The sequence below is a fragment of the Eptatretus burgeri genome, chromosome 2, assembly GCF_056783735.1.
Source record: "Eptatretus burgeri isolate ZD-2024b chromosome 2, Ebu_testis_v1, whole genome shotgun sequence".
NCBI classification, from domain to species: domain Eukaryota; kingdom Metazoa; phylum Chordata; class Myxini; order Myxiniformes; family Myxinidae; genus Eptatretus; species Eptatretus burgeri.
Genome location: NC_140962.1, coordinates 154,227,920 through 154,253,123, shown reverse-complemented (window position 1 = coordinate 154,253,123; position 25,204 = coordinate 154,227,920). Strand labels below are relative to the sequence as shown.

General features: G+C 41.8%; 2 protein-coding genes across 8 annotated transcripts in view; both read left to right on the top strand.

The window, feature by feature from the left end:
* Positions 1–11,809, top strand: part of LOC147033621 (uncharacterized) — a 38,711-nt gene extending 26,902 nt beyond the window's left edge. Inside the window, exon 5 of the mRNA XM_085857549.1 lies at positions 5,630–11,809. Coding sequence (XP_085713675.1) covers positions 5,630–6,386 — 757 coding nt within the window. The 3' untranslated portion in view covers positions 6,387–11,809. The remainder of the gene's footprint in view (positions 1–5,629) is intronic.
* Positions 11,810–17,907: 6,098 nt separating this feature from the next.
* The window catches only part of LOC147033619 (uncharacterized), a 31,268-nt gene continuing 23,971 nt past the window's right edge, over positions 17,908–25,204 (top strand). The window contains exons 1-4 of one of the 7 annotated variants that reach the window (XM_085857439.1): positions 18,065–19,478; positions 20,805–20,978; positions 22,071–22,144; positions 23,391–23,783. In XM_085857439.1, coding sequence (XP_085713565.1) covers positions 23,405–23,783 — 379 coding nt within the window. In that variant the 5' untranslated portion in view covers positions 18,065–19,478; positions 20,805–20,978; positions 22,071–22,144; positions 23,391–23,404. Of the gene's footprint in view, positions 18,006–18,064; positions 19,479–20,804; positions 21,063–22,070; positions 22,145–23,390; positions 23,784–25,204 lie in introns of those variants that run through there. The other 6 variants (XM_085857429.1, XM_085857423.1, XM_085857414.1 and 3 more) reach the window with 6 other exon arrangements.

The following is a 25,204-nucleotide window of genomic DNA, read 5'->3' as shown; positions in this document are numbered from 1 at the left end:
TATATATATATATATATATATATATATATATATATATATATATATATATATATATAATTCCAGCAATCTGTGTGTCTGTATGTGTGTCTGTGGCCGCCGTTTCTCGACAACCACAGGTCCGATCTAATTGAAACTTGCCAGATATATTGCTGGGGACCTGAGGATGTGCCTTTTCAAGGTTTGATATGAATTGGACAAGTGCCTCCCAATAATGGCCATTTATTTACCAACCAATGACAAGACACGTTGTTGCGTGGGCGTGGCCGATGGGGGAAGGGAACCTCAGCCCCGCTCCCCATTACGGGTTATAACGTACGGGCTTCCGGAGAGTGATGACTTTATGTATTCTAATAATTTCTCGATTTCTTATGCGCATTTATAAATAAACACAATGCCCCAAGTTATGATCGTTTTCATATTAGACAGTGTATAAATTTCGGTAACATCAGAGTGAGCTGGTATGCTCCAAACCAGGAAGTAGAATTTTTTTTCTCTCTTCTCTTCTCTTTTTGTTTTTCCTTGCGACGACATTGCGAAAAGGCAAAATACGTTGGCGCTAATTGAATAATTGGTCATTAAAACTAAATTGCAAATAATCGTAACTGTGATATGCGAACTTCTGGGCCACGCACGTACGAGCACGCGAGAGTGAAGAAACGGCCTGTGTGGTTGTTGTTTTTTGCTCGCGGTTTGAATATTTATTTATGAATTTTTTTTTTTTTTACGGGCACGTACTAGTATATATAATTCCAGCAATCTCTGTGTGTGTATGTCTGTCTGTTCGTCTGTCTGCGACCGCCGTTTCTCGACAACCACCGGTCCGATCTGATTGAAACTTGCCAGGAATATTGCCGGGGACCCGCGGATGTGCCTTTTCAAGGTTTGATATTAATCAGACGAGCGGTTCCCAGGTTACGGCCATTTTATTGTTTTTTTCAGTGTTGGAAAGGTGTATATATATATATCGCAGCTGAAGTGTCGTTCCACATTATCATGCCATTTTTTTCCCAAATTAATAATAATAATAATAATAATAGCACAATAATTGGCAGTAATAAAAATAATAATGTGATACAATGACCAATGTCTGTCAACCGATAACGACCTATATATTGTCTGTCAACCAATAATGACCAATAACGTCTGTCAACCAATGACGGGACACGGTGCTATGACGTCACAATATTTATTTATTTATTTTTTGTTTCCCAAGTGTTTTCCAGGGTTTGAAAGTTGTTTTTTCCCAAGGTTTGAATTAATTGTTCAAATTATTAATTAATCCCAAGATTTGAATTAATTGTTGTGCTTGGTAGACATTTGTGAATACATTTACAGAGAGAGGAGCGAGAGAGGAGGGGGGAGAGAGGGGGCGAGAGAGGAGGGGGGAGAGAGGAGGGGCGAGAGAGGGGAGGGAGAGAGGAGGGGCGAGAGAGGGGAAGGAGAGAGGGGGCGAGGAGGGGAGGGAGAGAGGGGGGCGAGAGAGAGGGGGCGAGATAGGGGAGGGAGAGAGAAGGGGTGTCACAATACAAGAGAGGGGGAGAGAGGAGGTGGCGAAAGAAGGGGACGTGAGAGGGGGGATGAGAGTGGGGGCGAGAGAGAGGGGCAAGAGAGGAGGGGGGAGAGAGAGGAGGGGCGAGACTATGGGTGAGAGAGGGGGGAGAGAGAGAGAGGGGGGAGAGAGAGAGGGGGCGTCACAATTCTTCTTCTTCTTCGTTTGATATGACGTCACAATTGACGCTGGGGACCTGAGTATGTTTCCCAGGTTTTTCCAAAGTTATGGCCATTTATGATACGGTTGGTCTGATCTAATTGAAACAATGCCCCAATCCAGTCATCGTTTACGAGAGCGAAGGAACGAAGCTGCACATACTCGCACGCACCTACAGGCCCGCACCTATGGGCCCGCACTAGTATATATAATATGTATATATATATATATATATGTATATGGAAGTATATATTTATATATGTGTATATATATATATATATATATATATATATATGTATATATATTAGGGTGCATCAAACGCCCCTTTTTTGCGAAAGTTTGAAAAACATAATGGCGATAGGACAGATGTGTTCAAATACATGAAAAAACATTTCTCTTTTTTTTTCAGAATTTTCCGTCATCATCTTGGGGGTGCACATCGGGGTCAAAGTTCAGGCACTTGTTCCTGCGCATTTTTCAGAATAAGTGTTATTTTTCACTGTATAGTGATCGAAACTTGTTTGGTGGTGAAATAATTCTGACATATCAATATACTGCTCCTTTGGTGATGTTTGTAACATGGTTGGCTTGTAATTTATTTGCACAGTTTCCTGGAAAATGGTATTTTTTTTCCTAGAAATTGTGTTTTCCCGGAGAATTTGACACGTGGCAGATCATGAATGTAAAAGTTTGGACGATTTTCTGAGATGATTTGACTTCTCTGGTGATAATTATTGCATACTACTGAGTGATGAGTGCAGAAACACTGCCTGCATTATCAATTCTTGTGGTTAGTTGAAAGGACTAGAGTGATGCTGGCACGCTTTCATACTTTGTCCTTCGTACTGGCATGAATAGGCGAAACCTCACTATTACTAATCATTATATCTTTCAGAAAGGAATCTCACATGGAAACTAGGCGAGACGGCGCAGTCTTCGGACTCGGAGGAAAGATTGTTGCAGAGGACGCGAATATCACAGGGACGAGATTACCAACAAAGGAACAAGTCATCCGATGTTTCAAGTATCATCAGGACCTTGCATGCAATCACAATTACACAAAAGCCGCTCTCGCAAAAATAGTACTTGGAAAATTAGAACCTTTTTATAAAAAAGGACATATCCCAATGATCGCACCTAAAAGTGCGTCTGACAAAATAATTAAATTGGTTCGTTCCAATGCTAAGCTACGAGAAATACCGAAATCGAGACGCTCATCTGGAACTGGAAAGGATAGAGAAAGGATAGACAAGGAATTAGAAGATTTGAAAACAACATTCGTTTTATGGCCGAAAAATGTAGAGCAACTGATTACGAATGAAGAGGATAAAGCCTTCCTACAATCTATGATGAGTGACCGTGTGGCGAGTTTCGGATGTTAGAACAATATTTTAAAGAAGAAGACGGAGAAAATCCGTGAAGAAGCAAAGTTATCCGAACTCAGAGCTAGAAAATCAACTGAAGAAGTGGATAAACTATTCCAGACAGTTGAGTTTGGTAGCAGCACAGATGAGGATTCCTCATCACCAGTGTTACATCAGAAGTAGCAGCACAGTGTTACAAACATCACCAAAGGAGCAGTACATTGATATTTCAGAATTCTTTCACCACCAGACAAGTTTTGATCACTATACAGTGAAAAATAACACTTATTCTGAAAAATGCGCAGGAGCTGCGTGCCTGAACTTTGACCCCGATGTGGGACCCCCAAGATGATGACCGAAAATTCTCAAAAAAAAATGAGAAATGTTTTTTCATGTATTCGAACAGAGCTGTCTTATCGCCGTTATGTTTTTCAAACTTTTGCAAAAAAGGGGGCGTTTGATGCACCCTTTTATATATATATATATATATATATATATATATATATATATATATTTATATATATATGTATATATTTTTTATATATATTTTTTATATATATATTTTTTTTATGTATGTATATATATATATATATATATATATATATATATATATATATATATATATGTATGTATGTATGTATGTATGTATATATATATATATATATATATATATATATATATATATATATATATATATATATATATATATATATATATATATATATGAATAAAAATTCCCTGCTCTTTTGTCTTTCTCCCAGTTGTCACCATATCTCTTGTTGATATTTCGTCTTGTATTTGTATTTTGTCTTTTTTGTAATCATTGGGGCTGTTTGTCTTGCTGTTTCGGTTTGGTGTGTGTCATCTTCTATACGCACTTGTTTTTGGAAACTTTTTGCAAGGTGAGTGAGAGATACCCTTTTCTTGTTTGTTGTGTTCATGCTTGTGTAAAAATTGTGTTCAGTATTTTATGTTTACAAATTGTATTTGGTAATCTGTTGAACTATTCACGTGCTCTGCTAATCCTACAGCGTTACTCTGTGCACTTGATTGAGTTCCATCAGGCCGCCACCTCCTTCTTTACTCAGCAGGTGTCTTCTCGGGATGCACTGATTTTTGTGGAACATTTTGTTGATAGTGAGGAGTTTCCTTGTTCTGATATCTAGTTTTCTGATTTCCGCTTGTGGCGAGTTTACTATTCCGCAGCTGTATTGGAAAACTGGTACTGCCAGTTGATTTATGTGTGTGTTTGTGTCTGTGTGTGTCTGTCTGGGCCGTAACTTTTTGACCATTTCAGATTTTATCATAAAATTTTCAACAAAACTTTGTATTGAGAATATGGAGAAGACAAATTAATAGTTTGGTCAAAACGTCAAAGGTAAGCATCACATAAAATGGTCAGTTTTCATCCAATTGACCTGAAATTTTAAGAATTTGCAAATTGGGTCACTGAATTGGTTAACCAATCAAAAGCCAGAAGCCGATTGTTTTGTTGTGTTTGTTTTTTTTATCAAAAGGTCCAAGGTCAAGGTTGCGTAAAATTGTCAATTTTCATGTTTTAGCTGTTTTCGTTGTGTTTAGCCTATGGAAGAAGAAGAAGAAGTCTGAATACAAAGTTGATGGACTTTGCATTTTCAGATGCTTTCTAGTTGTTGATGTTATTATTATGTTTTTATCATTATTGCTGTTGTTATTACTTTTGTAATTGGAAGTGGCCTTGGAAAAACACCAAAATAACATGGCATGATGCTCAAGCTGTTATGTATACACCTTAACATGGTGTTTTCCAAGGCAGAAAAAGGCAATAAAACATGGGAATTCCTCTGGATTTTTTTGCAGTCAGGTTTAAAGAAACATAGGTTAAGCGACTGCGAAAATAAGATGAAGGCCTCTTACCCATGATAGAATTAAGGCCTCTGAAGCGTCACTCATAATGCCCTCTCGCATCACCACCGGAAGCAGTGCTACACGGTACACATTTACATAGAAAATTTATCAGCCCCACTTTCAGAACCTCCGGGGATGGGGGGGGCGGAGGGGGAAGGTGGAAGGGGCAAACCAAATATCTAAAACATTTGTCTTGTTCCCCTTGACTCCCCTGGCAAGTTTGGTTGAGATTGGATAAATAACGACCAGATGCATCGGTCGCAGACTTGTAGACAAGCAGACACCAAATTGCACATTTCTTTTTTATGTCAGATTACACTATCATGTGTGTTTAATAAAACCGAAAAACACGGTAGGTGGATGTCTATTTGTCATCAACCACGATATGTACCGTATAGCACCACCCGGTAGTGGTGGAAGAGTATTACAAGTATACTGTTGAGATGACTTGCAATTTTACACTGCACACATGATATAGTGCAAGTGCTTTGCTGACCCCCACCAGAGGGAGGGGGTATTACTCTCCCGTAAGAGAGAGCACAATCTTGGGATTCCTTGCCTCCTGCACAGACACGAGCTCAACTCGTAGCATAGCGCAACTTGTATGAATGATATCTGAAGGAGAGGAGCAATACTCGACACAATTAACAGAACATCAATGTGTGTGAAGGACATCTGTAGGCGAAGTGGAACACATGACACTCTTGGAAAAACAGCGAGAACAACAACGTGCAAGAAGGAACTCTGAAAATGAAGAGCAACGCACTATTCGATTGACCAAACAACGAAAACAACAATGTGCACAAAGGAACTCTGAAAGTGAAGCGCAACGCAATGCAAGATTGGCAAAACAACGAGAACAACAACGTGCACATAGGAACTCTGAAAGTGAAGAACAACGCATGACACGATTGGCAAAACAGCGCGAACAACACTGTTCACAGCGGAACTCTGAAAGTGAAGAGCAACGCATTACAAGATTGGCCAAACGACGAGAGCAACAATGGGCAAGAAGGAAATCCAAAAGTGAAAAGCAACGTGCTGCACAATTGGCAAAACAACGAGAACAACAACGTGCACAGAGGAACTCTGAAAGTGAAGAGAAACGCACAGCAAGATTGGCCAAACGACGAGAACAACAATGGGCACGAAGAAACTCTAAAAGTGAAGAGCAATGCACTGCAAGATTGGCCAAACGACGAGAACAACAACGTGCACAGAGGAACTCTAAAAGTGAAGAGCAACACACTACACAATTGGCAAAACGACGAGAACAACAGCGTAAAAAGAGGAACTCTGAAAGTGAAGAGCAACGCACTGCAAGATTGGCCAAGCGACGAGAACAACAATCGGCACGAAGGAACTCTAAAAGTGAAGAGCAACGCACTGCAAGATTGGCAAAACCACGAGAACAACAACGTGCGTGAAGGCACTCTGAAAGTGAAGAGCAATGCTCTTCAAGATTCGTAAAAGATCAAGAAAGAAATCATTAACGTCAAACAAAATGTGAGCAACAACATCATAAAAGATCTGTGCAACGATACACTAATATAACACGAGGGCCCATCTCCAAGGTGTTGCAAATGCCGAAACCTTTGCAAACCTGCTGCTCACGAAAGGAGCGCCACTTATCATGTCACTGACCCATCCGATATTTTATTTACAGATAAATTTGGAACTCTTCCAGATAGAGCACAGGACCTGACAAAAATGTGTGTGCAGACATTCAAGACCATGCTGATGATACTAAGTTGCCGGGTAAACGAGCCACATGAGCACAACTCAATCTGATGGTCAGTGCTTTAAATGTAGAGCTCATCAATGACTTCCCAGGTGAATAGCCACAATACATGTCAACAAACTGCTCTCACTGAAAAAGAAGCAGTTACTTTCCCTGTGGACCTTCTCAATTCAATTGACATGTCTGCATTACCTCCACACAAACCCATCTTAAAGAAAGGCATTCTATTAATAATAACAATCTGATTATTGGATCCACCACATCTCACTTATGGAGTTCCAAATTTATTTGTAAGTATGATGATGAAGAAGTCTTGGAAGATGAAGAAAATGCGATCACTGATGAAAAAAGGAAATGTCCTCGCATCTTTCTCGACTTTCTTAAGAAATTCGGAATGACTTGAGACAAGAACACACATGAACTTGGTGCAGGAGGAAGCCATTCGGCTTATCTTGTCTGTGCTGTATCAACCCCAGTCTCATCACCCATCCACACAAGCTAACGGCAACTTCTTATATCCCAGTACTCCTCCATCTCTAATTTATCCAGGTATCTATCTAATTCCCATTTATACATATCCACCCCCTCAACTGCCATGACCTTTCCAGGGAGAGCATTCCATGCATTAACCACTCTTCAACTCGAAGACCCCTACCTTAAAACTGTCCTAACTCTCCTCTTCTTTACCTTTGAGGTATGCCCGCTGGTCCTATCACTGTCTACTCTGCTGAAAAATCTTGTCCACACTTTTCATTAGCATCTTTATCAAACCTCGCAATAACAAGCTCTCCAATGTGTGAAGTCATGTATCCTTCAACTGTTTCTCATGGTTTTCTGCAATGTGTAAAGTCCTGTCTCCTTCAACTGTTTCCTTCCTCATATGTGGTGATGAAAATTGTACACAATATTCTCGATGAAGCCGACCTCCTGCATGATATTAATACGACCTTTAATTTAAAACTTAACCCCGACAAAACAACTGTAAACTCTGTTTGCTTTACCTTTCGCTGCTTGGCACTGTGTTGTCAGCTTAGCCCCTTTCCCCCACCCCCTTCCTCTGGCCTTCACATATATATATATATATATATATATATTACCACCCCTGGATGCTTCTATGTGACATGCTCAAAGATTGTCCCTTGCCTCATGTAATCTCTATTTTCATTATTCTTCCTCATTCCCAGCACCTTACATTTCTTTATGTTAAACTGCATTTGCCAATCTTTCGTGCAATCCGTGAAAGTATCAATACGTTCCTAAATCTGATCACTAGCCCATCTGCTATCTACCTTACCTCCAAGCTTAGTGTCATCTGCAAATTTGGAAAACCTACTCTTAACCCCACTGTCCAAATCATTGATGTAAATTATTTAATATTAATAGTCCCAGGAGTGATCCCTGAGGTACACCGCTACTTACATCTTTCAAGCAAGCCATCCTCCCACTCACAGCCACTCTTTGTTCACGATCACTAATCCAGTTTCCAATCCAGTTAGTTACTTTACCAGCCACTCTACAAGCCCTCACTTTGGCCAACAACCTCCTTTGTGGCACCTTATCAAATGCCTTCCGAAAGTCTAGAGACACTACTTCCACTAAATTTATTAAACATGATCTTGCTTTGGGAAATCCATGCTGACTGCCTTTAAATAATTTGAAATTATTCCCTATCCATTCCTTAATGTCTCCAACACCTTTCCCGCATCAATGGAAGTCAAGCAAACAAATCAATAGTTCCCCAATTATTCTCTGGGACCTTCATTAAACTTTGCAGAGGAAGGTCGATGAGATGGCCTTCTTTTTTCCAGAAGTCCAGCACTCAATGTGAATGATGTCCTTGAAGAAACCCAAGCAACGTTCTGCGAGTTCATAGATGAGGCAACAGTGAAACAAGTTTCAGAGAGGAAACGTCGCTTTCCATCTGAATTCACTCATGCATGCCGATAGACCCCAAACTGGCCAATAAAATTTGACTCCTTTCCTCCATGAGCTATCTCTGTGAAGTTGCCTTTTTGACATTAGTAACCATAAAAGACAAGAGTTGCAACCACTTGCTTCTGGAGAAATGTCTGGAGATGTGCTTTGAGCAACAGAACCAAGAATCAAAGTTCTTATCCTAAAAAGAAACGAGTTCATCCCTCATTGAAATGTCATTGCTGTAAATTTGAGAAATAACCTGCTTTGAATTGTTTCATCAATAAGCTGGCATCTCCAAGGGAAGTGGGGTGAGGAAAAGCGAGGAGCCACAGAAACCTTCAACCATCTTTGAAGGGGCTGCCACTGATGTGTTGGAGAACCGCTGCAGGTCAAACGGATACTTCCAGGATTGCATCGCTAGTTATGCGACCATCTCGATGCCACTTACGAATTTAACCATGAAGGGTCAACCTAGCAAGGCATCGTGTCTGATGAAGGTCGACATGACCCTCAAGCAACTCAACAAACCCAGCTTGAGGCTACCGGATCCTAGTACACCATTTATGCTCATGAAAAATACTTCTAACACCGGCATTGGAGCTGTTCTTTTACAGCGACACAATTACAAACTCATACCTGCGGGTTTGGCAATCAGAGCTGATGAACCAAAAGAAAAACTACTCTACCATGGAGAAAGATGGTCTTGCTTTTTTGTTGGCCATTACAAGATTTACGATCTATCTCAATGAGACGAATTTTTTTTTTTAATTGATCGCCAGACATTGCTGCACATGGTTAAGGTAAAGTTTCTTAATGATGATATCATGAGATGGACCATGTTTGTGCAAAACTCGGTTTACAATATGATTCAACGGAACAAAGAATGTTGGGGCAGATTACTTGATCAGGACGTCTTCACCATTATCTCCAAACATATTCTTACGAGCTGATAGATGGATTCCTATTATTTTTTTCATCATGTTTCTTGACGGTTTTGTCAAGTAATTTTTGTCAACAATGAACATTGAGAGTTTTCTTGAGGAGGGGTATTATGTCACAGCCTATTTGGGAAAGATTTTGCTAAACCGTGTGTTGATGTTCTGTACACATTAATGCTGGAAAACCTGCATTTCATGGTGTAACAAATTGCTTATTATTTTGGATGTTATAATGTATATTGAGCTTGACATGAGTTGTAAATATATAGTTATATGTGACGAGTGTTAATGCTTGAAATTAGATTATAAAACCCCTGGAGAGATCGTCAGTGTTCAGTGAAAATGATAGTGACTTCTGCATTTGGAACCATCTCATTAACATGAGATGGTTCTAAACATATGAATATGGTGAAAGAGGATAAGAAGAGTGAAACAGGAAGAATAAGCCAGTCACCTCTTTCTTTGTACAGTGTTGCTCTGATGTATGAGCATCGCTTTGTATTGTCTTTGTTAATAAAATTAGGTTTAGACCACACTTGACTGAATCCTGGCTGGAAGTTAATCAATTTCAGAAAGTTGGTTGTGACAGTGATTAAAAACATAGAGGCAATACCCCAGGGTACTCACCTGGTAGCGGCTGGATAAGATAACCAGGGAACCACTGGTTGGCATGGGTGACCCACAAAATATGTAACAGAGAAGAAAGTGCTGCAAATAGCTATGGACTTGTTTTTTAATGACGTGAAAAAACTTTGGTACATCACGGGAGATGAAGGTTGTGGTCAAGTTTCATCGAAATTGCGTGTGTGGTTTCAGAAAAGAAAGCAAATACCTCTTTTTGGGGGCAATGCCCCTTTTGACATGCTTAGACCCCAATTTTTTTTTTTTTATGGTGTGAACAATCTTTGGTACATCACAGGTGATGAAGGTCGTGGTAAAGTTTCATCAAAACTGTAACTGCAGTTTTAGAGAAGAAGTTGCAAGTATATGTGGACGGACGTACAGACGGACGGATGATGCGCTATCCCATAAGCTCCCCGGAACTACGTTCCATGTGAGCTATAAATATTTGTTCACTTTTTTATATTTGGATTTTGTTTTTGAAGCCACGTGTTTCCAGCATATCCAATGTTTTAGATTCGGGTCGCGGCCTAAAAAGATTAAGAACCGGCCTACAAAGGGAGAAAATGGATTCCATTGAAAGCCACGCATTGACTTAATGGGTGGAGGAAGTCAGAAAGCCAGTTATGAAAGTGGTCTTGTATGCTGCAAGCAGTGAGCTTTGGGCAGAGGAGAATACCATACTATGTCAAATGCCCAAGATATGTCCTGGGAGACAGTACTGTTCTCTTATTTGGGATGACAAAATGTAGTGCAGGGAGTACAGGTGGAAGTTGTGGGGAGGTGGAGAGATGCATGCAGAGGGACGGTGGCATCAGGATGAATGGAAGGGGTTGGTTAGATGGAGGGGGGATGGGGCAGCTGGACTATTGGTGGGATGAGAATGAGGGTACAGATGTAATGGGGTTAAAGGTCATGAACCAAGACTCATTGAAAACTGAGCTCCATTGCTGGATCTCAAGTTCAACCAAATGAGGACAAATATTTGTTTTCCAGAGTGGCTGATCAAAAAAAAAAAACAGCTGGGGTTAGCTTCGTATCACATTTGCCGTAGTTGTCTTTATCTTTCCCGGTTCTCCCGCTTCACGATCACACTTCCCTGTCCCATTTACATGCCCATCCAAAACCCCAAGTCTTGTGTTTCTCCTTGCAGCGGCTGAAGCGATGGGAGAGCTTGGTGTGCTGAGGTTCTTTCCTCAAATTTAGCAAACAGGGTATCTGAGGAAACAGACCACATGAGCTTCTGTCCATTTGGAAACCAAGATTGAGGACAAATCCTGTGGCTCATTTATGACGAATGCATGAAAGACGCATGAATGCACTTTTAAAAGTGCAGAATCAAATAACAATAAGTGGTTGTGAAGGGGAAAGTGCAGACAAAAGTATTCTGGTTTTAGGGGGTGACAGGTGCAGTGAGACATGGAGTTCAAGATTTAAACTGAAACTCCACTGTCGGGGTGGGATTCAGGATTCTCAAATCAGAGGAGACAATAGCTAGGGAGAGACACTTAGGAGTCAGGGACGTCCTGTAGGAGGAAGGATTCTGTTAAACAGATAATGTCTGGTTTATCAACAGCGGCCGAGATTGAGAGTTCTGTCAGGTTGGAGCACTGGAGCAGAGACCTCAGATGCTTGAGGTTCACATAGTTGGGGGGGGGAGGAATTTGGACGGTACATGATGGGGGTGGGTGGGGGGATGTTTTACAGGGGAAGGTTGAGGGGGAGGCTTTAAGGGGTGGGGTGGGTGGAAAACATGGAGAGGGTAGGGTGAGGAGGGATGCAGAAAGGGGGGATATGAAGCTTTGAGTAGGTTTGGTCCGCGGGAAGCAGAAAGAGGAGACAACGTGGAGAGATGCATATTTCAAATTCCCAAATTGGACAAATGGAGATAAATATCATGGGATGGGAGGTAAGAATGTTTGTTGAAGGTATGGAGAAGGGTGGTGCTGTCGGTGCAGGAGGATGGTTGGTGGACCAAGCCCTTAGCTGACAGACAGTTTTGGAAAATAATCTTTGTGAAGAAGAAAAGAAGAGGAATGGATCGTTGTGAAGAAGAACACATGAGGAATTTTTTTTTTTACTTCTGACGGAGAAATATGGGGAGTGAAGCATTTTAAGTGTTTTTAAATGATTTTAAAGGGAAAAAAATGTTTATATTCAATGAAGATTCAGTTTGGAGATATTGAGAAAAGGAGGAAAAAAGAATGGAGTGGTACAGGAAATACAGGCAGAAGGAAATTCAAGTCGAATGAGATCGTTGTGGAATGGAAAAATAAAGTTTTTTTTGTTTGTTTCTTTGTTTTTATTTTTTTTGAAGCAACATGGGGACAACAAGAATGGCACTCAGTGGAGCGCATACCTCCGCCAGGCTGAACAGTTTACGTTTTGTATCCCACTGATAGGCCAGATATGGATTCGGACCTGAAACAAAATCGAATCGGCTTGTTCGTGTCATCAAACCAACTCATCCACCAAGTTTTGTCATAAATCGTCCCCAACTTTTTGAAATATCATGTTGTATATCCTTTTTTAGCCCCATCTCTCAATGGTGAAGTATCACTTGGAAAATGAAAAAAAACGTGTCTTCATAAAAAATGTAAATTCGTGGAGTACTATGACATAACACGGTACTCCATGAATTTCTCCACGGTACATGCGACTCACTGCGTGCAGCATGGTCCTCTCAGGGGAACCTGTCGGAGTCGGCGATGGGCGTTCTGCCAGCAACCTCAGACTACTGACCTGGGTTGGCCTCGCCATACATGGTGAACCGCTGGGTCATTGCATGTTAAACGCCACCGGCCTGGCAATCTCAGTGGGTACCATACCACAACCCACCTCCTCAATGCTTCCCCCTCTTGGCTTCCCCTCGTCCTTCCTCTCTCGGCTTCCCCTCATCCTGCATCCCCCCCCCACCTCGTCCTGCCCTGCCCTTCTCAGCTTCCCCCTTGTTCTGCTCCCTCCCTTCTTCCTCCACTTCTTTCCCACCCCTCCCATCTCTCCCCCCCCCCTCCCGCTCCTTCCCATATTCGCTCCCGTCTACCTCTCCCATCTTCCCTCCATCCCGCAGCTTCCCAGCCTCCTCCCCCTTCCCTCACCCTCCGATCCTCCCACCAGTCCAGCACCCTCCCAACACCTCCTCCCCTGTCCCTCACTGTGGAACATGAAAGTGTAAGGCAGGGGAGCCAGCATCCAAGGCCTTTGCTCTAACCTGACAGATCTTTCAATACAGGCTGCTGCTGACAGCCCAGACATATTGTTGCGAATCTAGAAGTCATGAGCACCCAACATACAGGTCCTGTAGAACAGTTATATCGGCAAGTATGTGTTTTTATTTAAGGTCCCCGTCCCTCGTTTAATGGGTGAATAAATGTGCATGCGCTGTGAGTTATTTTAATAGTTAGGATTTTACATCACTCACAACAACTATGGCTCCTACATCTACAACTACAACAACAATGACCCTCTGCTCTCGGCATTCTCCGTCCGCTGGTATGCGGGTGTGTTCGGAATGCGTTCGGGGATGGAATTCCATTCCAAAATATGGTCATGAACCGATTCGCTTGGCTGCACGCCAAATAAGGGAATGCGTCGTGTCCCACCCAACGATGAGCGGACTGAATTCCATTCCCAAATATGGTGATGAATCAGTTCGCTTGGACCGCGCCTGAAGGCGAGCCACACCTGAGGGAACCACGCCCGAGAGCGGGTCACGAGGAGTGAATCGTGCCCGAGAGCGATAAAAAGGACGTCGAGCGAGGGAATCTGTCAGAGCGTCAGGATCTGAGGAAGCATTAGAATCTGCTCGAGTGTGAGGATCTGCTGAAGCTCGGAGGGGAAGAATTCGTGCCGTTCAAAACGCATCTCTCGAGGCTGGGCGAAAGGCATCTCGTCACTGGCGTGCTCGGGTTCACGGCTCGTCTTGTGGCTGGCGTGGTTTGCGTCGAGCTGCCGTTTCCTTCTTGGCCGACTGGTGCTCCAGGAAGGTGCGGACGTCGAGCTGCGCGGTGCACCCAGGTAGCCTGCTATTTTCTCGTCCCTCAGCTCGTCTTTGCTCCGAGCTGAAGGGATAATAAAGAGACCACTTTGGGTCCATTTCTTTTGCGTTTGCATCTGTGTGTGGGCCCGTCTTTAAGCAGGAATTGTTTAAGTGCTCTTTGCTGTGCATACTTGCATCTCGTTAGTTGAAAACTCTGCTTCTTGCATGTTCCCCCCTTTCCCCCATTATAAATAAATACATTTGTTAAATGTATCAGTTCATTGCTGTGTTTCTTCCATTGGCTTAGCATAGCATGTGTTGGTGAATTATAAAGGCTGTTGCCGCTGTAAAGGTACGTTTTGACCGACGGAACTTCGGCAACCGTCCACTCGGGTTGCACACGGGTCGGGCACGCTAATGGCTCTACTCGTACGAGGGCCGTCGAGGGTGTGAGTACTTGGTAAATCGCCACGTGGAGCTCTAGGTATTCTGAAGATTGGCAAATAACCCTGTACCACGTGGTGGAATTATTGACAACTCACAGTCTGGTAAGGGACCCGCACCCGTCGGAGTTTTCCGAAAGGTACGATCTAGATTCCGGGTGTTCAGTACAGTCGACCCTACTGCTCCACCTAGCGGTCGTGCTCGTGGCCGACACCCGGTCCGCAACAATAATCTGTTTAACAGAATCCTTCATCCCACAGGGTGTCCCTGACTCCTTAGTATCTCTCCCTGGCTATTGACTCCTCCGATTTGGTCGGCCTGAACCCCGCTCTGGTGGTGGAGTTGCTCTTTGCATCAATAACTCAATTTCTCACTGTCCATGTATTGATCTTACACCTCCCAACTCTGAGGAATACCTTTGGCTGCAACTTCCCCTCCCCTTACACCTCTTGTTTGTGTGTGTGTTGTACCATCCTCCAAACAGTGATAACTTCAGCTACATCTCTCTCAGACATCATGGCCCAACTTTTAACCACTCATCCCAACTCTCTCTTCCTCATAGGTAGTGACTTCCATTGTCACCAAATAAATTGGCTGGGTGTTTGTACCTTTCTCACCAGCCATGGTACTTCAGGAAAGGACTTACTGTAATCTGTCCTGTGTTATTTTTGGGGAGAGGCAAGAGACCGTGGGCACAAGGTTTGGTGTGAAGACGCGGTTTTGACGTAAAAGGCACACTCCTGATATATTCCCAGAACTTTCCCGAAGCTTAAGGGAGGGGCGCCTTGATTTACGGCCGACATCACCAACCAGGACAGGGCAAACAAGGCGGGACTACGTCATGGGTACAGGGCATAGCGGAAGCAATAAAAGGTTACACACATGTTCCGGATGGAGCCAGGGGATTCACATCTACCCAGTGGAGCAGTGAGCTTGTGGTTCGTGGATTCTGGCCCCATTCCATGACGGTTCATTTGCCGGTACAGCTCGGGTTGTTCCAGCATTGGCCAGATTGGGTCATGGAGCTCAGAGTCTGACCTGCTGCTGCAGAGAGGCTGCCAGATTCCTGCCTGTGGGACTGACCTCCATGGGACTGACCACATCCATGAATTTTCCAACACAGATTTCTCCCAATGGCAAATCCTCCCTTCTGGACTTGGTGATGACTAACTTTCCCACAATTGTCTCCACTCCTCCTCTGCTCCAATTGGTTTATCTGATTATTGGGCCCCAATCACACCACGGGAGAAAACACAGGATAATGGAATACCCTCTGTGACTCAGATGTGGGTTGTGTGACTGATGCGTGGCTGGACAGGCAGGAATCTGGCAGCCTCTCTGCAGCAGCAGGTCAGACTCTGAGCTCCATGCCCCAATCTGGCCAATGCTGGAACAACCCGAGCTGTACCGGCAAATGAACCGTCATGGAATGGGGCCAGAATCCACGAACCACAAGCTCACTGCTCCACTGGGTAGATGTGAATCCCCTGGCTCCATCCGGAACATGTGTGTAACCTTTTATTGCTTCCGCTATGCCCTGTACCCATGACGTAGTCCCGCCTTGTTTGCCCTGTCCTGGTTGGTGATGTCGGCCGTAAATCAAGGCGCCTCTCCCTTAAGCTTCGGGAAAGTTCTGGGAATATATCAGGAGTGTGCCTTTTACGTCAAAACCGCGTCTTCACACCAAACCTTGTGCCCACGGTCTCTTGCCTCTCCCCAAAAATAACACAGGACAGATTACAGAGGGATAAGACATTAAAAAGGTTTCAAGGGGAAGCGGTTTTAGACATGAACATGCAGCGAAGGAAAACAGCCGATTTCTATGAACATAACGATACATTTCCTAATACGGTCATTTCACCTCATGCTTACGCTAAATATAAACTATGGGAATAACTATTGTTATACTGCACAATCTTAATCACTAGAAGGCATTCCCACAACATGATATAAAGATAATATAAAAGTAATAAATGCTCCAATATCGTGGAGTTTCAAATTCAGTTCATCGGTTAAGCATGAATAAACACTGGGAAGTATCCATGAGAGAGATCATGTCCGAAGTAGTCCCACTCCATCGAGGTAGAGAGAGAAGTAGAGAATTTTTATCTAGTCCCTCGCCTTAAATATTTGCTGGGATGGTGGGGCTGAGCCTGAACTTACGTAGAAGCATTTCGTATGCATCGGTGAATTTTGGACTCGTTCCCATACATACTGTCTTTGTTCTGGGTTTCCTGCCTATTCTAATGCTCACAGATTGAGTTTGAAATAGCTTTAAATTTAAATGGTAAGTTGGCTGTTTTAAATAACTAGTACACCCGCTCCCGCCGGGTGTGGTGGGGGGTCATGTTATTATCCTTATTATTATTGCCAATAATTATTATTAACAACAGGAGTGAATGTTTAAAAGGGTAATCAATCATCCGTGTTTGTGGTTTATAATAGTTTTTTACTTATGGTAGGTGGACTCCACAAAACGCCACGATAAGCTATTGATACACCTTAATATGGCATTTGTTCAAGGAGGTAAAACTGGATTTGGTTTGTGGACGGATTCAGACGAAACTTGGTGGATGATTTGGTAGGTGACAATAACAAGCTGATTATATTTTGGAAATCCAGATCCAGATCCAGCCTATCAGTGGGAGTGGGACACAAAACGTAAACTGTTCAGCCTGGTCATTTGTGTTGTTATTACCTCTGCCATCAAAGGTGGAAGGAGGTTATGTTTTCACCCCTGTCTGTTTGTTACTTGCTAAAAATCGAAGATTTTTCAAGTATATTCATTGGTCTTGTGCATTATTAGCCGCCGCTGCACTTAGTTTATCAAACGGGGGCTGATGGATTTGGTCTCAATTTTCGTGTGCATGCATGCGTGAGTGCGTCCACAACCATATCTCAGACATCTATGGACCAATTTTATTCGTAGTTGGCACAGAGACAACACATAATGGTATACATATGCACATCATTTTCGACATCAGATCCAAGATGGCTGACTGGTGGCCATTTTGTTACTTAAACGTTTCCCCAACCATTTCTCAGACATACATGGTCCGATTTTGTTCAAACTTGGCACAAGCACAGTACACAATGGCATACACCTGCACCCGACATTATTTTGCGATCTGATCAAACATGGCCAATAAGGTAGACTGGCAGCCATTTTAGTTGTACATATATATGGGCTTCAGCTCCATTCAGCAAAAGTACTAAATAAATGTGGGCTATGACTTTTTATGTCTTTTTCACTTGTTCTGTCTATTTGTTTGTGTATTTATCACCTGTAGGTCACAATTTCAAACCGATCGTCACGAAATGTCATGAACCTAACCAACCCGAACAGCTCCAAAATCCCCAATTTTCATCTGATTGACTAGAAGTTTGAACAAGATTTGCACATCAGGTCAGTGAATTCAATTACCAATTATTTTTGAGGTCAACATAGACCAAAAGGTCAAAGGTCCTTCGGTCAACATAGGCCAAAGGTCAACAACAAAGGTGGAATTTCTAAAATCCTCAATTTTCATACCATTGACTTGAAATTTGAAGAGCATTTATATTTCAGGTCACTGAATTCAACTGGACAATTATTTTTGAGGTCAACATCGACCAAAAGTTCAACAACAGGTTGAATTTCTAAAATAATCAATTTTCATCCCGTTGACTTGAAATTTGAAGAGGATTTGCGTATTTTGTCATTGAATTCTACCACCAATTATTTTTTTAAGGTCAAATTTGTTTTTTATGGATTTCGCAAGTATCATGCCATGCCTGACATCTTTCTTGTTTGTTTGTTTGTTTGTGTGCATGTCAATCGCCTAAAGGTCACAATTTCATACCGATCTTCACGAAACTTCACCACATGGTGGAGGTCACCATATGCGTGAGGCCTATTGTTTTTGAGGTTAACAGGTCACCATAGGCCAAAGGACAACAAGTTTGTCAAATTTCTAAATAAACGTTGTCACAGTATGAAAATCTATCAAAAACTTTGACGGTTAGAACATATTTTGTGAAGGTGGTATTTTTCGCTGTTGTTGGGCAGTGGAATCAGTTGGCTGTTCAAGTATTTAAAAAACTTTTAGACTACTGCCAAAAGTGGTAGAGTTGGCAACCATATCAACAGTTCAAAGAATTGAGTAATGTGAACAAAAACAACTTGGAAAACGAAAAAAATTACAAACAAGCCGGGAGGCGATGATGGTCCGCGGGCATTATTGAACAATGCCACGATAGGTACAATTGAGTTAGTGGAAGCTTTTGAGGAAGCCTTACCGTAAAAAAAACCTATCTCTTCCATCAAAATTGACCGAATCAAATCGGATTTTTTACATGTTGTACTTATGGGCATTACGCACAGCTTCTTGGAAATTAAATTGCGAGAAAAAAAAATCGACATAAAAAAATAAATAAAAAGTTCAAGTGGGCGTGGCTCTGCCCACAAGGGGGCGTGGGACGCCCCTCATACAAAAAGACACAACTAGACCATGATATCGAGCTTGTGTCAAAGTTTCATCAAACGTCACGGAGCTATGCTCTGGAGAGAGTCACAAACATACACAAACACATACACAACGAAAATAGTGGTCACTACCGGCGTCCGTGAACCAATTAGATGTTGGGTTTCAGTTTTCACCCATGGATTAGGATTCGTACATGCACTGCACTCACTAACCCCACCACCACTTACTGCCACGTGCCACACGCTGGACAGACCTTGCATACGTAATAAACAGACACCCGATTGAGGTTCCTCGTCGACTGAGGTAAAAGGCATCCCGGCATGCATTGCGAGGAGGGCGTGGCTTGCTCTGACTGGATGTTCTGAGGGAAGTTTGGAGTCCGAGAGCCCAGAGATCGTCGTGCTCGGTTCGTTGTGAGTTGGTTTTTTTTTTTCTTCATGATTTGCGAGTCCGTTCGGTGCTCATCTGATGAGTAGACCCTGATTGTTGTTCGGTACTCGGTGGAGGGGACTTGTGTATTTATTTTTTTTACAGGAGCGAGGCTCATGGAGGAGCAAGGGAATTAACGGTATTGGAGGAGGGGAGGAAACACTGAAACGATCAATAACACTGCTTGGTTCAAGCCCTGCAGGGAAGGGTGGGATTGAACGGTCTCTGGAAGGTTGTTCCACAGACAAGGAATAAAAGAGATGATAATTTCTCATCGTTTTGTGTAAATTCATATTAATGGGACAGATTCCGATCAATAATCAATTAAAATATAATTTAAAAATCGAGATGTAATATGATACTTCCCGTCACTGATGATGGAGAAAAAGGACGATCAATGTTTATGTGAGTGACGGTGATTCCCGATTCTGCAATGCAGATTCGTCACGATCATTAACTCACCATAAAATAGTCTTGGAGAGCTTTTTGTTGCTTCTTCTTATTCTTATTCTTCTTCTTCTTCTTCTTCTTATTCTTCTTATTCTTCTTATTCTTCTTATTATTCTTATTATTCTTCTTATTATTCTTCTTATTCTTCTTCTTATTCTTCTTCTTATTCTTCTTCTTATTATTCTTCTTATTATTCTTATTCTTATTCTTATTCTTATTCTTATTCTTATTATTCTTATTCTTATTCTTATTCTTCATTTCAGAAATGCAATGATTTTGAAACAAAATTAATGAAGGGATGTGTAAACAGTGAATTGGAATTAGGTACTTGGAAGTATTGAGGATAGAGGGGGATCGGGATGTTGGCAGGACGTTTTAGGTGGCTTGAGCATTGATGGATGATTGTATGCATGTGTACGGAGTGTTGTTCGTCGGGTCTCGTCAAGGGGTGTTGTGTTGTTCGTGTGTGTGTGTGTGTGTGTGTGTGTGTGTGTGTGTGTGTGTGTGTGTGTGTGTGTGTGTGTGTGTTTTTTTTTTTAACCAAAGACCGTCTACACCCATGCCCCTTCCCCTGGAAAGAAGAAAACAAAACACAAAAAAAAAGTACAAAAAAAACCCCACAAAAAATACTTAAAAAAAAATAACATTTTGTATTTTTCAAATTTTGATCTTGTGTTGATAAATTGGTGCGCTGTTGATGTGGCACAGGCATGTTGGGCCGAATGGCCTCCGCCTGCATCTGATTTAATAAATAAAGAAAATGTGTGAAACGAGATCAAATCTGGTGATTTGTTGGCATTTTAATTGTACAATTTAATCACCCCTTCTCTTCCCTTCCCCAACCCCACCTTCCTTGTCAGAGAAAGAGAGAAAGAGGACATTGGAGCCATACTCTGTGCAGAGCGTTGGTGCTGCTTAAGCAGTCTCCTTGGCTATTGAGCACAATCCTGGACGGGTCCTCCGACAGTATACCAGCATGCTGACACTCATTTTGCCGACCTCGGAAGGATGACAGGCCGAGTTAACCCCACCTGGTATTAATTCAACAGCCGAGTGAGATTCGAGCTCAGTATCCTAGGATCCCAAGCCCACCACACTAGCCATTAAGCCAACACCAGGCATGTACACGAAGATATGGATTTTAATGTGGTGCAAACCGCTTCAACATTTGAGATGTCCTTCCTTCCTTCCGTCCGTAAAAAAATGAAGAAGAAAAACCTTTCTATTCCACCGTGTTTCGTTCATTTCTAGTTGTTGTTTAGTTTATTTTATGTGTTATTGTTTAGTTTGCATCATTACAGTAAAGTCACACCGCATGTTGGGGAAGTAACTATCAGTCCCCCACGGGGATACTCTTGAAGCAGTGCAGCCTCCTCACTGCACAGCTTCCTTTGGACACGGGTGCAATTAATTTTAGATCCTCGTGGAGGATCTCTAAGTCTTACTCACGTTGTTGTTCTTCATCTTCTTCTTGTGGACTTTTTAGTTTCACAGCCTCCAGTTTTCATCGAAACTTCCTGAAACTTGGCATATATATGTAAAAATGCCCTGCGCAGACACTAACCATCTCCGATTTTGAAAATTCCTCCAAGAAAAAAAGTTATGACGTCAAAATATCTCCGCTAATGGAAATCGCCAAAAAAATTATCTCCGAAACTAGGCAAGCTTTTTGAATTCTGTTTGCGGGAATCGAACTGGGCATTGGCAGAGATTAATTACCACACATATGATACATCACTATGACGTCATCTCAATTTTAATGACGTCATTCCTATTTTTTGACTTTTTTGTTTCACAACCCAGAGTTTTCATCGGATCTTCGTGAAACTTGCCATGTATATGCAGAAAGCCCACGCGCGGGCAGTAACCATCTCCGATTTTGGAAATTCTTCCAAGAAAAAAAAGTTGACGTCATAATATCGCCACTAATGGAAATGACCTATACCATTATCTCCGAAACGAGGCAAGCTGTTTGAATTTTGTTTGCGGGAATCAAGCCAGGCATTAGCACAGATAATTTATCGCAAACCTGACTCATCACAATAACGTCATATTCGTTTTTATGACGTCATCATTAAGAGGACGAGGATCTTAGCTCATTTGAGCTTGTTATTTTTATTTTCCAGGATGTTCGACAAAATAACAAGTAATAAAAACGGAAGCAAATTCAAGAAAGGAAGCGGGCGGGGACGATCAACTGGTATTTTTCAATTATTATTATTTTGCCGAAACGGTGTGATTTATTTATTTATTTATTTTTTACGATTGCTAGAATGTAATACCCATCGCTTCCAGAGAAAATCAATAAAATTTACCTTTCACCATTTAAAAATCGTGCGAGTAAATTATTTAATATCACGTATTTTTTGTTCGTATCTTTTTCTCACCTGTGTTGCAAGTAAAATGACCTGCTTTGTGATGCGTTAAAAAGCGGCGTATAATCGGGAATGCTGTTTGATAGGGCGATATGAATAAAATGGCAATGTTGAAAAATTAAATATTGAATATAGCTGGTTTATAATCGATATGAGAAATGGGATTGAATGAGACTCACCATTATGACATGTGAAGATGAAGGAGGAAGAGTTTTTATTTTACTGTAAATTGAAACTGGCCCATCTATCCTCACCATACTCAACTATATCATACTGTTTTCAGATTGGGCTTGATTAGTGGTTTCCCCTATAGGACAATTGTTGTCAGCTGGACGGATATGCAGGCAGGGACGGACGGACGCAGGCACACCATGACCGATCTCCTTATATATTATAGGGCAATTATTTATTGAAATTTGCCCGAAACAAGGCTAAGAACCACGAAATGTGAAAGGCTACAGAGAATATCAAGAGGAGGAAAAACTGGCAAAAACCTTAATCTAGTCCTGAAACAAGGAAACCTCTTCACAGGACCACTGTGTAGGAGGGCGGGCGTAACTAGGCCAGGCCAGTCCAAAAATTAAATTTTCCTATCCCCATCAAGTGGTTAATGTGGGTAGTACTGGGTTAGTGGAGAGAGAGGGAAGTTTGTCAAAATGGCTGACTTGAGGATCATTATAAATGGGTTGAAGTAAGGAATAGCTACTTTGCAGGAAGGAATGGGTGAAGAAACATGTAGATAAAAGTTGGTTCTGCTTAAAAAGGTAGTATGTAGAGGAGATTGTGCACAGATTATAACGAAACTTGGTGGATGAGTTGGGTAGGTGACAATGACAAGCTGATTCGATTTTGGTTGAGGTCTGGATGCAGATCCGGCCTATAAGTGAGACCAAAAACGTAAACTGTTCAGCCTGGCGGAGGTATGCTCTCTACCGAGGACCGTTCTAGTTTGTAAATGTGCTTATGATTTGTTTCATGTTTATTTTTTCATATTTGGATTAATTGATCTTTGTTTAAGTAGTTCTTGTAAAAAGGATGGGACCGTTCATGTTCTAACTCATTTCACTGCAGGTTCCTGAACAGTCATGGACTGTACAAGAACTCACAGCAGGATCGGTGTCATTCCTGCCTGGCTGGAGAGTCGTAGCTTGCCAGAGGAGTCGCTCCAAGCAGCGGTTAAGGGACTGGGAATCGAGATCCTCGGAGGACTCTGTTCCCGTGCCGAGCCCACTCTGGCAAGGGTTCGACTCTGTTCTTTGTCCACACAAACATTTCCTCTCACCATGTACGCCAAGCTCTGTTGTTTTATGGAGTCGTGCATTGACCGGAAAGGCTCAGAACAGCCCGTTGTGCCAGGATGTGAAAATGATACAAAGGTGGTAAGACGTACTGAAGTTCTGCAAGTAAAGGTTGAAAACGAGTTCCTGGTTGGTCCCGAAGAGGAAGGAAGACGCACGGTGGATTGTAAGTTGTCAGAAATACAAGCACTACATTATGAACTCCATACATTAATATACACATGGAACTTTGACACAGAAGAAGGCTATTTGGCCAATCGTGCCTGAGCTGTGTTCATACTACAAAAGAAAACACCAATGTAACTTTACATTAAAAATTACTATAGCGATAGTAATAGAATGAGAGTTCCAAGGCAATTAATTAATGATTAATTGGGGGGAAAATAATGAAATAATTAATAAATCATGAAAGGAATAAAAAAAATTGACATCATTGTGAAAATCCCCTCCACTCCCCCTTCTTCCTCCTCTCCCCTTCCTCCACTCCATTCTCCTCCCAATCACCCCTCAACACTCCCCATTGATTTCGCAAAAGCATAAGATGTACTTGTATCCAATATAGCAAAAGAAAAAAAAAATAAGAGTGAAACAACTTTGTTTCGTTTCCCCATTGACTTGAGTGTTAATTTTGAAAAACGTTTTCACCAAGTCTCTTTATGGCATCGTTATTTATTCCACACCTACAACTAATGAATATTAGAGTTTCAAATTTCACCAATGGTTTCAATGTTAAACTAGAATGGCACTCGGTGGAGTGCATACCTCCGCCAGGCTGAACGGTTTACATTTTGTATCCCACTGATAGGTCGGATCTGAATCCGGACCTTGACAAAGTCTAATCGGCTTGTTCTTGTCAGCTTACCAACTCATCCACCTAGTTTTGTCATAACTCGTGAACAACTTTTTGAAATATCGTGCTATATATTGTTTTTGTCCCCATCTCTTAATGGTGAAGAATCACTTAAACATTTAAAAGCCTCATATCCAGATCCGTATATTCACCAAAATCGAATCGATTCGTCTTCATCACACACCCACCAAGTTTCATCCGAATTGGTCCATTATTTTTTTTGAGATATCCTGCTGACAGAGAGACAAACAGACAAGGGTGAACAAGTAATCCTCCCTCCAACTTTGGTGGCAGAGGCAATCAGGAAAAAAAAATTGTATGAACAAATATAAATCACAGAATGTATGAAAAAAGCGTGTAAATCACGATAAAATACACCCGAGGAAAAACTTTTTTCTTTTTAAATATGGTGATTGTAAGTAGCTGTGAAGTTTGTAATAAGTGCTTTTATACACGACAAGAAACAGTTTCAATCACACAAACACACAGTCAATCTTCTCCATCTAATCCATCCATTGGAGTGAGAAACACATTGCAAAGTTTGTAATGAGAGTGACAAACACTTGCAATCATGCAAACACAGTCAATCTAATCCATCCATGACAGCAAGTATGTTTTTTAAAGCTTTCTTAAAATGCAGTTATAAAAGACACACAAACACGAACAGCATTTAGGATTATTTGATGGTGAAGGCAAAGATTTCGGAGAAGATTTACGCTCCAACGGGACAATAGCCC